General features: G+C 40.4%; 1 protein-coding gene across 1 annotated transcript in view; it reads right to left on the bottom strand.

Annotated features, from left to right (window-relative positions):
• Nucleotides 1-11,996, bottom strand: part of LOC308284878 (unconventional myosin-VIIb-like) — a gene marked incomplete at both ends in the record, with an annotated part of 41,816 nt that extends 29,820 nt beyond the window's left edge. The window contains 12 exons of the mRNA XM_080725602.1: nt 349-491; nt 635-754; nt 1,281-1,357; nt 2,278-2,431; nt 3,491-3,604; nt 4,257-4,399; nt 4,494-4,615; nt 5,012-5,127; nt 5,575-5,643; nt 9,011-9,163; nt 10,603-10,704; nt 11,985-11,996. Coding sequence (XP_080581728.1) covers nt 349-491; nt 635-754; nt 1,281-1,357; nt 2,278-2,431; nt 3,491-3,604; nt 4,257-4,399; nt 4,494-4,615; nt 5,012-5,127; nt 5,575-5,643; nt 9,011-9,163; nt 10,603-10,704; nt 11,985-11,996 — 1,325 coding nt within the window. The remainder of the gene's footprint in view (nt 1-348; nt 492-634; nt 755-1,280; nt 1,358-2,277; nt 2,432-3,490; nt 3,605-4,256; nt 4,400-4,493; nt 4,616-5,011; nt 5,128-5,574; nt 5,644-9,010; nt 9,164-10,602; nt 10,705-11,984) is intronic.
• Nucleotides 11,997-12,273: the final 277 nt, after the last annotated feature.

Raw genomic sequence — 12,273 nt, 5'->3', positions numbered from 1 at the left:
AATGCAGAGCAAAAATGAAGCACTAATGCAAGGGTCTTCTACAGGGGGTCTGGGACCCCTAGGGGGTCCTCAAAGTTACTACAGGGGGTCCTCCAAATCTTTGTGTGACCTTTTTCCTCCTTTTTTTATATTAACCACTTGCCAAAAATAGCAGATCTACAAGCTCACAATAGAAACTATGAAAAAGGTTGTGGGGGTCCCTGCTTCATCTCTCTCGCAACAAAGGGGGGGGGGGGGGGGGGGCAATATAATAAAATATGATTATATTGGGGGGCCATGGCCTGAAAGGTTTGGGAACCCTTGTCGTCTAGAGTATAGTCTTCAGCTAGAACTGAGGCCGCTCATCACCTGTTTGTGTCAAAGTCCTCAAAGCCAAAGATATCCAGAAGGCCGATGGACTGAGTGGCATGTTTGGGGCGTTTGGCCGCCGTCTTATTGATGACGCTGTTGATTTTCTTGACAATCCATACGAACAGTTTGTTGTATATTGCCTGGAGGAGTCACAGACCACCATTAATTTAAGGTGTTAATGCACAGGACCCAGACGTGAAAAATGAAAGCCATCACACCTGATTGAGTACAGAGGTTTCGCTCTGGTATTATAACCAGTGGCCGCCTGGCCGGGCACCCTTACCTTGACGAAGGCGTCTCTACAGTCAGAGGCCTGTTCAGTGCTGAGGGGTTTGGTCACCCTCTCCCTATTGGTGCGGAAGGACCGATGGGTCAAACTCTTAGCAAGGGATGCACTCTGTACCTGAAGGAAAAGGATGTAATATTGGACCAAATGTACAGAGACACCAAATCTCTGTACCAATTATTTTTTGGTAAAGACAATTTTGCTTTCAACACTGAAAAAGGGGAAACTGAGCTCCAAAAATAGCTCAGTAAACAGCATAAATTATGCATAGAAATATGAAGAAATTGTCCAACATTTCCCTATCACAATGTGTTTACATCTAAAACAAAATGGGTTAGGGTTGCATGCATGCCTCTGTATTGTCAAGGTTTTTGTTTGTTGATAGAGCAACATAATGCAAAGTAAGGAATCCAATGAATGCACTGTATAAACCTCATACTTGCAAATAAACTGATTCTCACTGTTATTAGAACTATTTTCATTTCTTTCAGAGAGACAATAGACACTGATGTACAGTGTTAGAAGCATTCCTTTTCACTCAAACAGTGCCATCTGCTCTCATATTCCCATGACACAGATGTGAGGTATTGTGAGAACGTTTTGTGCTTGGTATAAATAATAAGGCTAGGAGAGAAAGGCTCACCTCAAGGAGTTCAGCCGCAAGGCTGAAGTGTTGTGAGGTGCTGACATCAGAGCTATCCATGTTACTGGAGGTCGTAGCTGGTGAGAAACAAAAAAATGATGATCAATCTCTTCCATGAGAAATTAACAATATAGAATGGACCATTAGAGAATTATATAATTATATAATATGTATTTTGTTTTATTAATTAAGCTCTTGAGCATGTATATAACAGATTGCAATACACACATTGCAAGACCCCCAAGTGGTCTGGTTCAACCAGGCATCTTGGTTAAGGGGCCTTTTGCCCTGAATTTAGCCTCTCGGGCAGCACTTACTACCAGGCTGCCAATCAATTCAAATAGATCAAATTAGAAATGGTTATGGTTATATTTATGGCCATGTTTGGAGTTAAGCTCTGCCAATCCTACCAAAGAGCCAGGATATGTACCAATCTTCTCGCTGTTGGGTTGATTTTGGTTTCTCGTGTGGTTACAACCGTGGAAAATGCAATTGATTGAAAGCGGTTTAATAGTACAGAGGAAGAGTGGATCTGGGGGAGATGGAGAATCTCTGCTTTGTTAAATTCTCTCAATGAAACTCCTGTCAAAACACGGCTGTCAAATCTGTGTGTATCAGAGGACACATGTAGCAGTCTACACCCTCCCCAGGCCTACAGCAGTGAATGGCAGTGACAGGGACCACAGGCAATAACTAAATTGCTGAGAAAATATGGAAAAGTGAGTGTGTGATTTTCACATAAAAGTGGTTTAAGCTTCATTTCGGATCTTACTTATAACTAGGGAGAGCACCTTATCAATCCTGCTTATTGAGCCGTGCTTTTATCGAGCCCACTATTGAGTGTTTTCGAATATTTTGTTTCGAGCTTCATCCATACTCATACATGCCACCACCTTACTAGCTCTGATATTTCATAAATCCCTCTCCCTCAAACTAACTGTAACTGGTTGTGTAATGCACTCCAGCTGAACTAGAGAAGACCAGAGATGCTCTCCACCTTTGAAGCCGATGTTCCCCAGATGCAGTATGGCTGCCAGCAGCTTGAGGATTTCCAAGCACTGGGTCTCTGTGAAGGTCAGGATCTTCAGAGCAGAGCGGATTCGTGTGTAGTCCTTGGCATCGTCACGTCCCTCGCACAGTATACAGTCACCCTGCACAATGATCACAGAAGTTATAGGAAGATCATATATCCTGGTATTTGGTCTGGGGCGTCACAAGGGGGGAAAAGTGGGACTGAGTTACTAGGGCCCAAGGTGGAGGGGCCTTAATTATTTTATTCTTTAGCTATTGAAAAAAAAAATAGCAGATATACAAGCTCACCGCGCAGCACCGAGTGCCACGCTGCGAGCTTGTAGATCTGCCATTTTTGAAAAGTCGTGAAAATGTGTGCAAATCTTTTAATATACATTTGTAACTCAAATGGGGGGGGTCCCTGGAACAAAATATTTTAAGATTCATGGGCAAATAAATAACATTTTGGGGGTCCTTCACATGAAAACATAATGATTTTAAAAGAATAGCTACAAGCTCGCTGTGAGCTTGTATATCTGCTATTTTTCAATAGTTAAAGCACAAAATAATGCGTAATAATGCGTTCCCGGTCTAAATGGGTTAAACCCCCTCCCCTATGAAGAACATTCATGGGGGGCCCGCAGTGAATCCTTGTACCCAGGGCCCAGAATTTGGTGCGACACCCCTGTATTTGGTTGTACTGAATGTACAGCTCTTCTTTTCTGGGAGCACTTGTTTTGTGTCACGCAACGTTGCTCTGCGTATGTACTGTATGTACGCAGGCCTCATGTGCCTCAAAGCCTTGCTGTTGGCATGCCGCTATAGGCCAGCGAGCCGCTAGGTGAACGAGTGGCAGAATGGGTTATCACGTGAACCAAAAGAAGCGCTCCCTACGCGTGTCACTCGCACCATCCTTCATTCACCCACTCCGTCCGCAGTCTCAGCCACTCAGTGATCAGGAGTGTAAAATGTCATTAGGAGCATACACACAGTGACAACAGTGACATTCAATAAGTTCATGTTTAAAGGCTCTAAGAGTTTGCTTTTACTACTTTTAAATGCTATGTTGATTACAATTGTCAGATGTTTCTTACAAAGCAATACCAGATCCACATTCTGTACACATCTGTCATGAATTTGCTTTTTGGTCTGGTTAATTTTATTTTAGAACTTGGGTTTCCAAATTCAAGTGTAATTACCCTCGTGAGGAATTTGTATTTTGTGGCGTCCTCCAGGCACAGAGTCTTCTTCTGCTCTGTCGTTATCCCTGCCAGCATGGAGTAGAACATGTGGTAGTTCCTCTCCCCCTGGGCCTGGGGTTGTGAAACAACAACAACAACTTTTATTAGTGTACAATTTTGAGTGTTCGTTTAACTCTGAGAGAGTGCAAATGGAGCATACAGAGTATTTTACTGTACAAATAACTACAAAACAAGGGATTTAAATACCACACATGAAACTGAATCAAATAAATAAGTTGCTTTCATGTTTCCTTATATTGTGAGAAAATACACTAAGGCTATTATAGCATGGTGTGTTTTCTTTACGGCAATTCAAGCAAAATTAACAGTTTATTCCCCTGTGTAATCCCTTTGGATGGGATTAACCAAAGCAATAACCAGAGCCAATTGAGTTCAACATTTGTAATCCCTATCCGTGGAGCAGATTTGGATTTCGGATAGTTCAAACCAAAAATAGCATTTGGATCACTTTGTGATGATCATAGAATTATCGCTTTACTGTATGTCAATAAGAAATACATTTGACTAATCAAATAATATCTTTAACACCCAAAATCCAAATCTGATCCAGTCGAATAGGGATTCAAAGTGTTGAACTCTTGGCCCAGGCAATAACCAAAGCACATTATATACCTACACTATATACCTTTAATGATGTAGTTTATGGATTGACCATAGAGAAAGATAAGGAAAAGTGTGCTCAGACTACTGGGTGTGTATTTACTTGATGGCAAACACGGGACTTCTCCAGGAGGTACTGTTCCACACATGCACCTTCAATGACGCCATCCTTGTTGAAGAAGATCTCCAAGTATTTCCCGAATCGACTCGAGTTGTCGTTATGAACAGTTTTGGCATTTCCAAAAGCTGTAGAGCGCACAAGTTGACATTTTTTTATTTAGACATTAGTGTGTGTGTGCGTGCGTGCATGCACGTATGTGTTGTACCGATATTGTAGTACCTTCTAGAATGGGGTTGGACTCCAGTATCTGTTGTTCAATCCAGGAGTGTTGACCGCTAACTGCAGCAAGGAACTGCAAAATCAACTTAGTGCTCTCTGTCTTTCCTGCTCCGGACTCTCCACTGAGAGAGAGAGAGAGAGAGAGAGGGGGGGGGTTGAAAAAAGGGGAAGGAATTCACAGAAACAGAAATTATTTAGTATACAAGATAAGATAGGATAAAGATAAAATAAACCTTTATTGATCTCTGGAGGGAAATGTAGGTATAGCAACAGCAAGAGTAAGAATGAAACACAGGAAAGGTAATACGAGTAAAGGTCGAGAACCAAACCAAAGGTAAATAAAAAAATAAAATAGATTGATCTTAAATTCTGAAAACTTAAATACTACTACTACTACTACTACTACTACTACTACTACTACTACTAATATAGTCATCACTTGGTCCTTTATCCATCACTGACGGGCCTGTTACCAAAAAACTTGAAGACTTATTTGATTAGAATGTGGATATTCTCACCTGATAATGCAACACTGGCTCTTCTGGTTGCGTCTCATGTTGTGGTAACACGTGTCAGCGATGGCAAAGACATGTGGGGGGAGCTCTCCGAGCTTGCGACCATGGTACAGCCTCACCTGCATGCAAAGCACATTATTAACCACTTAAACCCATATAATTCAGTGACTGGGGCCTATACTTGGGGCCTATACTTGGTCCCCCCCTTTTGTCCCTCTAATCCAAATGTCTTTGCTGACAATAACTGATCCATAGGTGCTTATAAAAATAGCCTTTTGTTTAGTTTTTAGCTATTTGGGAAAATCTTTGACCATCTTTTTATAATATAATGACATGAGTACTATTAAGCGATAAACCCGACCTCCTTCATGTTTAGGATGCAGGGATGATTGGGTACGTATGACTTGAGTGGCAATGTGTCCCTTTTAGTATTGTATCATCCTAAGAAGAAAGAAACTAAAACGCCATCTTTTTTGGCTGGTCGATCAGATTAATTCAGTTACTGATTTTCTCAAACAATCTCAGTTAAGGCTGAAAATATGCCTCGGTTCTAGGTTGAGACTTGCCTGGTCACCAGTATAAATGGGTAGTTCCTGGTATGGGTTCACTGCCACCAGCACAGAGCCTGTGTATGTCTGATAAGAAACAGAAAATAACAGTGTGACAATAAACATTGATGGCTGTCAATATAATTCCAAGATAGCAGTAAAATAACATATGTGCTTCTTTCATGGCTTACCAACATTCCTGGAAATTCAGTATTGAGAAAGTCACATTTACAGTATAGAGAAATACTGTATATTTCTCTGTTAGGCAGGAACATTGTATCTACATATTTCATCTTTTATTTTTTTATTTTAAATGTATGAATGCCAATGTTATACTTTCACAACACGTCAAAATACGATGGATTGAATGAGCTCATTTTTAAGCGGTGCACTGCTAACCGCTCCGGCTTTGTCTCTTTGTACGTATACAGTATATAAATACATAGAAAAAGAATAATAAAATAATACATATCACACATTGTTTGCTGCTGTGTTGTTTTTTGATGTGTACAGTACTAGGGATGTCCCGATACCACTTTTTTGCTGACCGAGTACAAGTACGAGTACTTCATTTTGAGTAATCGCCGATACCGAGTACCGATACGAGTACAATTAATAATACAAAATGTCTTTAAATTACGTTTTTTTTATTTTTTATCAGATGTTCCTCACTTTCTGGCTGTATATAACACATTAAATTGCATTGCTTTCCCAGAACATGGCACAAATGCCACACATTTCACTTTTTTTTAGGTTTAGCCCATGGAAATTCCTGTACTGTGCATGATCTTCTAGATCTGCTATGCTCAAACATTTTGTATTTTTACTTTTGATACTTTAAGAGAGAGAGAGAAAGGCGAAGTGGCGGAACACACAGGGTACTCGCGCGCTTTGTGAGCAGTATCGGACGAGTACCGATACCGCAAAATAGGCCGGTATCAGGGCGAGTACCGATACCACGAGTACCGATACCGCATCCCTATACAGTACACTGTATAATTTCATAGAGGTACAGGTATTTAAAGAGCACAAAGTAAGTTTATGATCGTGTTTCGCAAGACTGTCCATCATTGCCAGTCTGACAAAAAATCTTGCGAATCAACAGAGCCTGAAACGATATCCTGCCGCCGTTTAGATGCCTCGATAAAACTACCTACTGTGCACATCGAAAAACCAGTGGACACAAAACAACATGTGAAATGTATTTTTTTATATTCCTGAACCAATTATATGACAAAGCTCAAAATGATTCCGAAATTATGTTTGTTCACAAGCTGTCCAGCCGGCTCTCTGTATTTCAACTGCTGGTGTGAGTTTGCCACCCATGAGTGTCATGGCGCATGCCTGCCATCCAGCACGTCTATTCCTTAATCTACCTTCCTTGCATTTCGCTGCCAGGAAATGTGTGACCCTTCGCTCTTTTACGTCACGCGACCGGATGGGGTGGGGTTTGGATTCCCACTCCTTGCCAGTATAACGTGAGAGTAAAATGAATGCAGGGAGAATATGGCCAATAAACTGTTCTAAATAATACAATAGACCATTGAAATAATTTAAGATAACAAGTAAGATAAACCTTTATCGATCCCGGGGGGGGGGGGGGGGGGGGGGATTCTGGTGTCATATAGCAACAAAAGCAGTTAGAACGAAACACAGAGGTAGCCTACAGGTCAAGAACCATACCGTATACACTATTATAAGAATACAATTATAAATCAAGATCAAATAAAACATTGAGCTGCTGGTACTAGATATCTGCACTAGATTTCTGAGTGAATGAAAGAGTGAACACATGTACAGTCTATCAATAAATATGGACAGTGAATATATGAATGAATTTGCTGCTACTTGTAACAGTAAACCTATCCTAACCTCACCTCCCCCTGACCTTTCTATTGTACGTATATACCATTTCTTTTTTGCGTTGTGTTCTTACAACTTTTTTTTCCTCATTTTCTCTGCATAGTACTGTGTTTTATCTGTTATGAGTTAAAAAAAAGGATCTCAATTTAAAAAGTCTAGGCTTACTTGAGCTTATCCTTTTAGTTGACCGTGTACCAGTGAACTCTACTGTCATAAAACTGTACCCTTTTTCTATGCAAACTTTTAATACATCAGTCAATCAATCAATCAATCAATCAATCAATCAATCAATCAATCAATGTCTATCCGGATGCCATATGATGATGCCAGGACAAACCCGTAGCATGTACATGTGTGTGTGCTAAGATACACAGTCAAATCATCAGTGTTCATTTAACAAAAATGGACCCAATGTCCAAATGTTGGACCAGCCGTATGGATAAATTTGGCTTCATTTGTACACTCTCAGAGTTAAATGAACACTCAGAATTGTACACAGGGGTGTCACACCAAATTCTGGGCCCTGGGTACAAGGATACACTGCGGGCCCCCCCATGAATGTTCCTCATAGGGGGAGGGGATTTAACCCATTTAGACTGGGAACACATTATTTTGTGCTATAACTATTGAAAAATAGCAGAAAAATAGCAGAGCTTGTAAATCTGCTATTTTCGAAAGATTGTGAACATTTTAGTAAGTCTTTGAATATTTCAAATCCTTCTAAGGTTTTTTGAAAAACCTGTTTCTATGTCAGTGGTGTTCAAACCTTTTCATGTGAAAGACCCCCAAAATGACAGACCCCCCATCTCAAAACATTGAGTTCCACGGACGCCCCAGAAGCAACATTTTTATTACAAAATGTTCGCTTAAAAATACCTATATTCAAAGATTTGCACACATTTTTACGACTTTTCAAAAAATTGCAGATCTACAAGCTTGCAGTGCGGCACTCGATGCCGCGATGTGAGCTTGCATATCTGCTATTTTTCAATAGCTAAAGTATGAAATAACGAAGGCCCCTCCACCTTGGGCCCTAGTAACTCAGTCCCACTTTCCCCCCTCCTTGTGACGCCCCTGATTGTACAGTATACTGTATGTCAGGGTTCCCCAATAGGCGGCCCGTGGGCCATTTGCGGCCTGCGGGGGGCTACTGTCTGGCCCCCACCAAACCCAGTAATAATGGTGGTATAAGAGCAGCAACAACACTAGTATATCGTCGTTGTCGGGGGGAAATCTTCTATCTCCAGATTTGTACATTCTTTCGCAAATCATACAAGTCTGTCGCACAAAAGTAGTGAAAACAGCAGATCTACAAGCACACAACGCCTCGCACCGCGAGGCGTTGTGTGCTTGTAGATCGGCTGTTTTCATTAGTTAAAATAATTTTTAAAATGAGAAATTCAAAACGAACGGTTTTGGACATACAAGATTTTCACCCCACAACGACGATATCTGAACCGTCGCTGGAGTAGCGGGAACGCCACCGTCGACCCCTGCAATGTTGTGGCCCTCGGCTTGGTACCCTAGACATAATTCGGCCCTTGGGAAAACTAATTGGGGAACCCTGCTGTATGTTGAGGAAGGAACCTACATAGATGATGCCTTGCTTATGTCGGACCAGCAGGTTGCGGAGGAGTCCGGCCTCGGTCAGGTCCCCCAGGCGGATCATGTCGTCCACGCCCTCCACTGACGTAGGGTGCATGATCCTGAGCGACGCCTGCTGCTCCACGGACAGTTGGCGTTCCTAAGGAAACAAATGGAGAGTCAGGCATACGATAGAAATACGCTATAGCTTAATGTGCAGTGTTTCCCAAACCTTTTACATGTGAAGAACCCCCAAATTAATATGTTTTTGGCCGTGGACTCCCATCTGAAAAGATTTTGTCCAATTTATTTTGTGTTTAAAATATTCAAATACAAACAAATATTCCAGATTGTTCCAAATTTTTCACGATTCTTTTTTAAATAGCCTGTATAGCATACATGGACAACTGGCGGCCCGGAGGCCACATGCGGCCCCCGCCTTCACTTAATGCGGCCCTCAGGTTAATATAGGAATACTGATATATATTATTGATTTCAGCTGTTACAATCCCAAACATGCAAACATGACCTGCTTTAATTATTTCAGTCTATATTAGTAGCTTAATGACTAGTACTAGTCTTTTCTTTGTCCAATGCATTTGTATTTAAGTTCATAAAGTTAACAGAAGAAGTATAATAAAGTAAAAGTATAATAATTCAGGATTCCAATTCAAAAATAGCAAAAATAACAGATCTTCAAGCTAAAAAAACGTGGCCCTCTCCATCATCAAAGTTGCCCACCCCTGCTGTATAGGGTGAAAGTGGAACTCATTTAGCTGGGCACCCCCCTAGAAGCCCCTCAAGGACCACTCTGGGTCCCCACACCCCACTTTGAGAACCACCGACCTATGGAATGCTTTGCATCAAATAGTGGAGTATACAATGACTTATGTTGGCAGAAGATTGGAGATATCTGCCAACGCCCACATCAGGCGACATCTAAATTCAACACTTCAGTCATTGTAGTTGCTACAACAGTGGTCGCTAACAGCAGTAGACGTACGCTACAGTACGTTTCTGCCCAGTGTTAGCAGTACATTGAACTTAGATTCAACTAGGCAGATATATTGGTAGGCTATGCAAAAGATCTCAGATGTGGACTGTGGAGTGTGTGTTTTCTAAAGGGAGCCATTTGTCTTTTTCCTGAAATAAGGCTATGAATTGACTGACAAGGTTGAAGAAGCAAGGTGTTATAAAGCAAGTAAAAACACACAGCAGTGGTTTTAACACACACACACACACGAACACACACGAACACACACACACACACACACACACACACACACACACACACACACACACACACACACACACACACACACACACACACACACACACACACACACCTTAAACTCTTGATCCATGTACTTTCATTTTCATTTCATTGACTGAGGAGTCCATACTTGGTTACCCATTTTTTTTTTTTTGCTCTTCCTCAAATCTCTTTGAATATAACATATCCACAGGTTCACAAACATTTAGCAGAATGTTTGCCTATTATGACATGCCCAGTGCCAGGATTCATGTGGTTAACTCCCTCACAATCAGCCCTGAAAAACAAATAAACTGAGATATGAGTTTCCACGACAGCATACTTACATTTCCCTCGTCGTCAATCAGAATCTGGTCACCAGAATCTGTCACTTTGACCCTGGCTCCAATGAGCACCCCAATACTGGAGTCCACCCACACCCACTCCCCCTGGGAACACGGAAAACAATACGTTGACCGAAAATTAGGTTAACGTTTAATGATAATTCCGTTATCATCATCTCACAGTTTACAGTATTTCCTTGAAGGAATTTCAACAGGAACTTGTAGAGCAAGATTATTAACTAAACTAAAATGTGTGTAGGGGAGAAAGAAAAATGGTTAAATCGGCACTATATAACTAAGTAATTTTCTGTAATCTGTATGGTAGAGTATGGTAAAAAAATATAACTTATGACATTTCTTTTTGATCATGTATTTGCTTTTGCAGAATATCTCTTTAAAGTGTGGGATAGGAGAAGTGACCTAGGCTATAGATGAATTTAAATGTTGACTTTTGTGCTATGTGCAGGCCATATGGAGATGCAGTGTATCACAGGGGTGGGTGCACCCCTCTCATCTCTGCAGACGTTTGAGTGTTTGCAGAGATGGGAGGGGTGTACTCACTTCTGTAAGGTACTCACTTTTGTAAGGTACTCACTTCTGTGAGACATTGAATTCTTTGTATTCAGCTGTTGGCGGAATTCGCACTGGAATGTCTATTGTTGTATACATGTACAGTATGTATTTGATGTGTCTGATAATCCCGTATGGGATGGGTCAAATATTGCCCAGACACGGAAATAAAATATTCATTCATTCATTCATTAAAATATAAGCGCTTTACAGAGCAGAAAATTAAGCACAAGTGCTTAACAGAAAAATACACGATTACAATAAAGCAGAAAAAATAAAAGCTGCCAGGCTCTATTAGCACAATGGTAGCTACAAAATGTCAGTTGTGTACCTACAAAACTAACTAAAATAAAATAATGGAAGAAATGTGTGTAGTTTTAGTCTTTGACAATTTGTTCAAATCTGTCAACGGAAGAAGCATAAGATGCCTCCTTATGCTGATTAAAACTGGAGTCAATTGCCTTCACAAAGTGTTTGTATTTTTGTATTGTAGTGTAATACCTAAACGGAATATCTTAAATGTTGTCCCTGACAAATAACCCCATGTTATAAATAATAATAATAGCCTAATAATGAAACTATCAAAAACTAAACATTTTTGAACAAAAGCTAAAATGAAACAAGCAAATCCACACTGGAAACTAACAGAATCGAAACAAAATTCAATACGTGTACTGTACAACACCCAACTAAACAGTAATTCCCTGGCAAAGTTATAACTTCATTAAAGCCCATAGAAAAAGCCATAATACTCAGTTTAAAGACTTTATAGAAGAGAAAAACATGGTATAGAAATCAAGATTTGGGAGGCTTACCTTCCTCAGCATCACCAAACCACAGTTTTCCTATTCCCTAAACAAAATATAAGCATACATGAGGGAATATTCCATATTTCCATCTAGGGCTGTCACAATTATTACATAATCGTCTAATCGTGATTATTTGACATAATCGTGATTATTTTTCATAATCGTTTCCATGTTGAAAAATGTTCATATATTTTTAAGAAAGTCAAAAATAGTGGAAATAGCAGATCTACAAGCTCACAACACGTCGCATCTATCAATGTTCTTTTTTAAGTATAAAGTTGTCAAATATGTCAGT

This window comes from Nannobrachium achirus (assembly GCF_963921795.1).
Source record: "Nannobrachium achirus genome assembly, chromosome: 5".
Taxonomy (NCBI): Eukaryota; Metazoa; Chordata; class Actinopteri; order Myctophiformes; family Myctophidae; genus Nannobrachium; species Nannobrachium achirus.
This window is presented reverse-complemented; position numbering and strand designations above follow the sequence as displayed.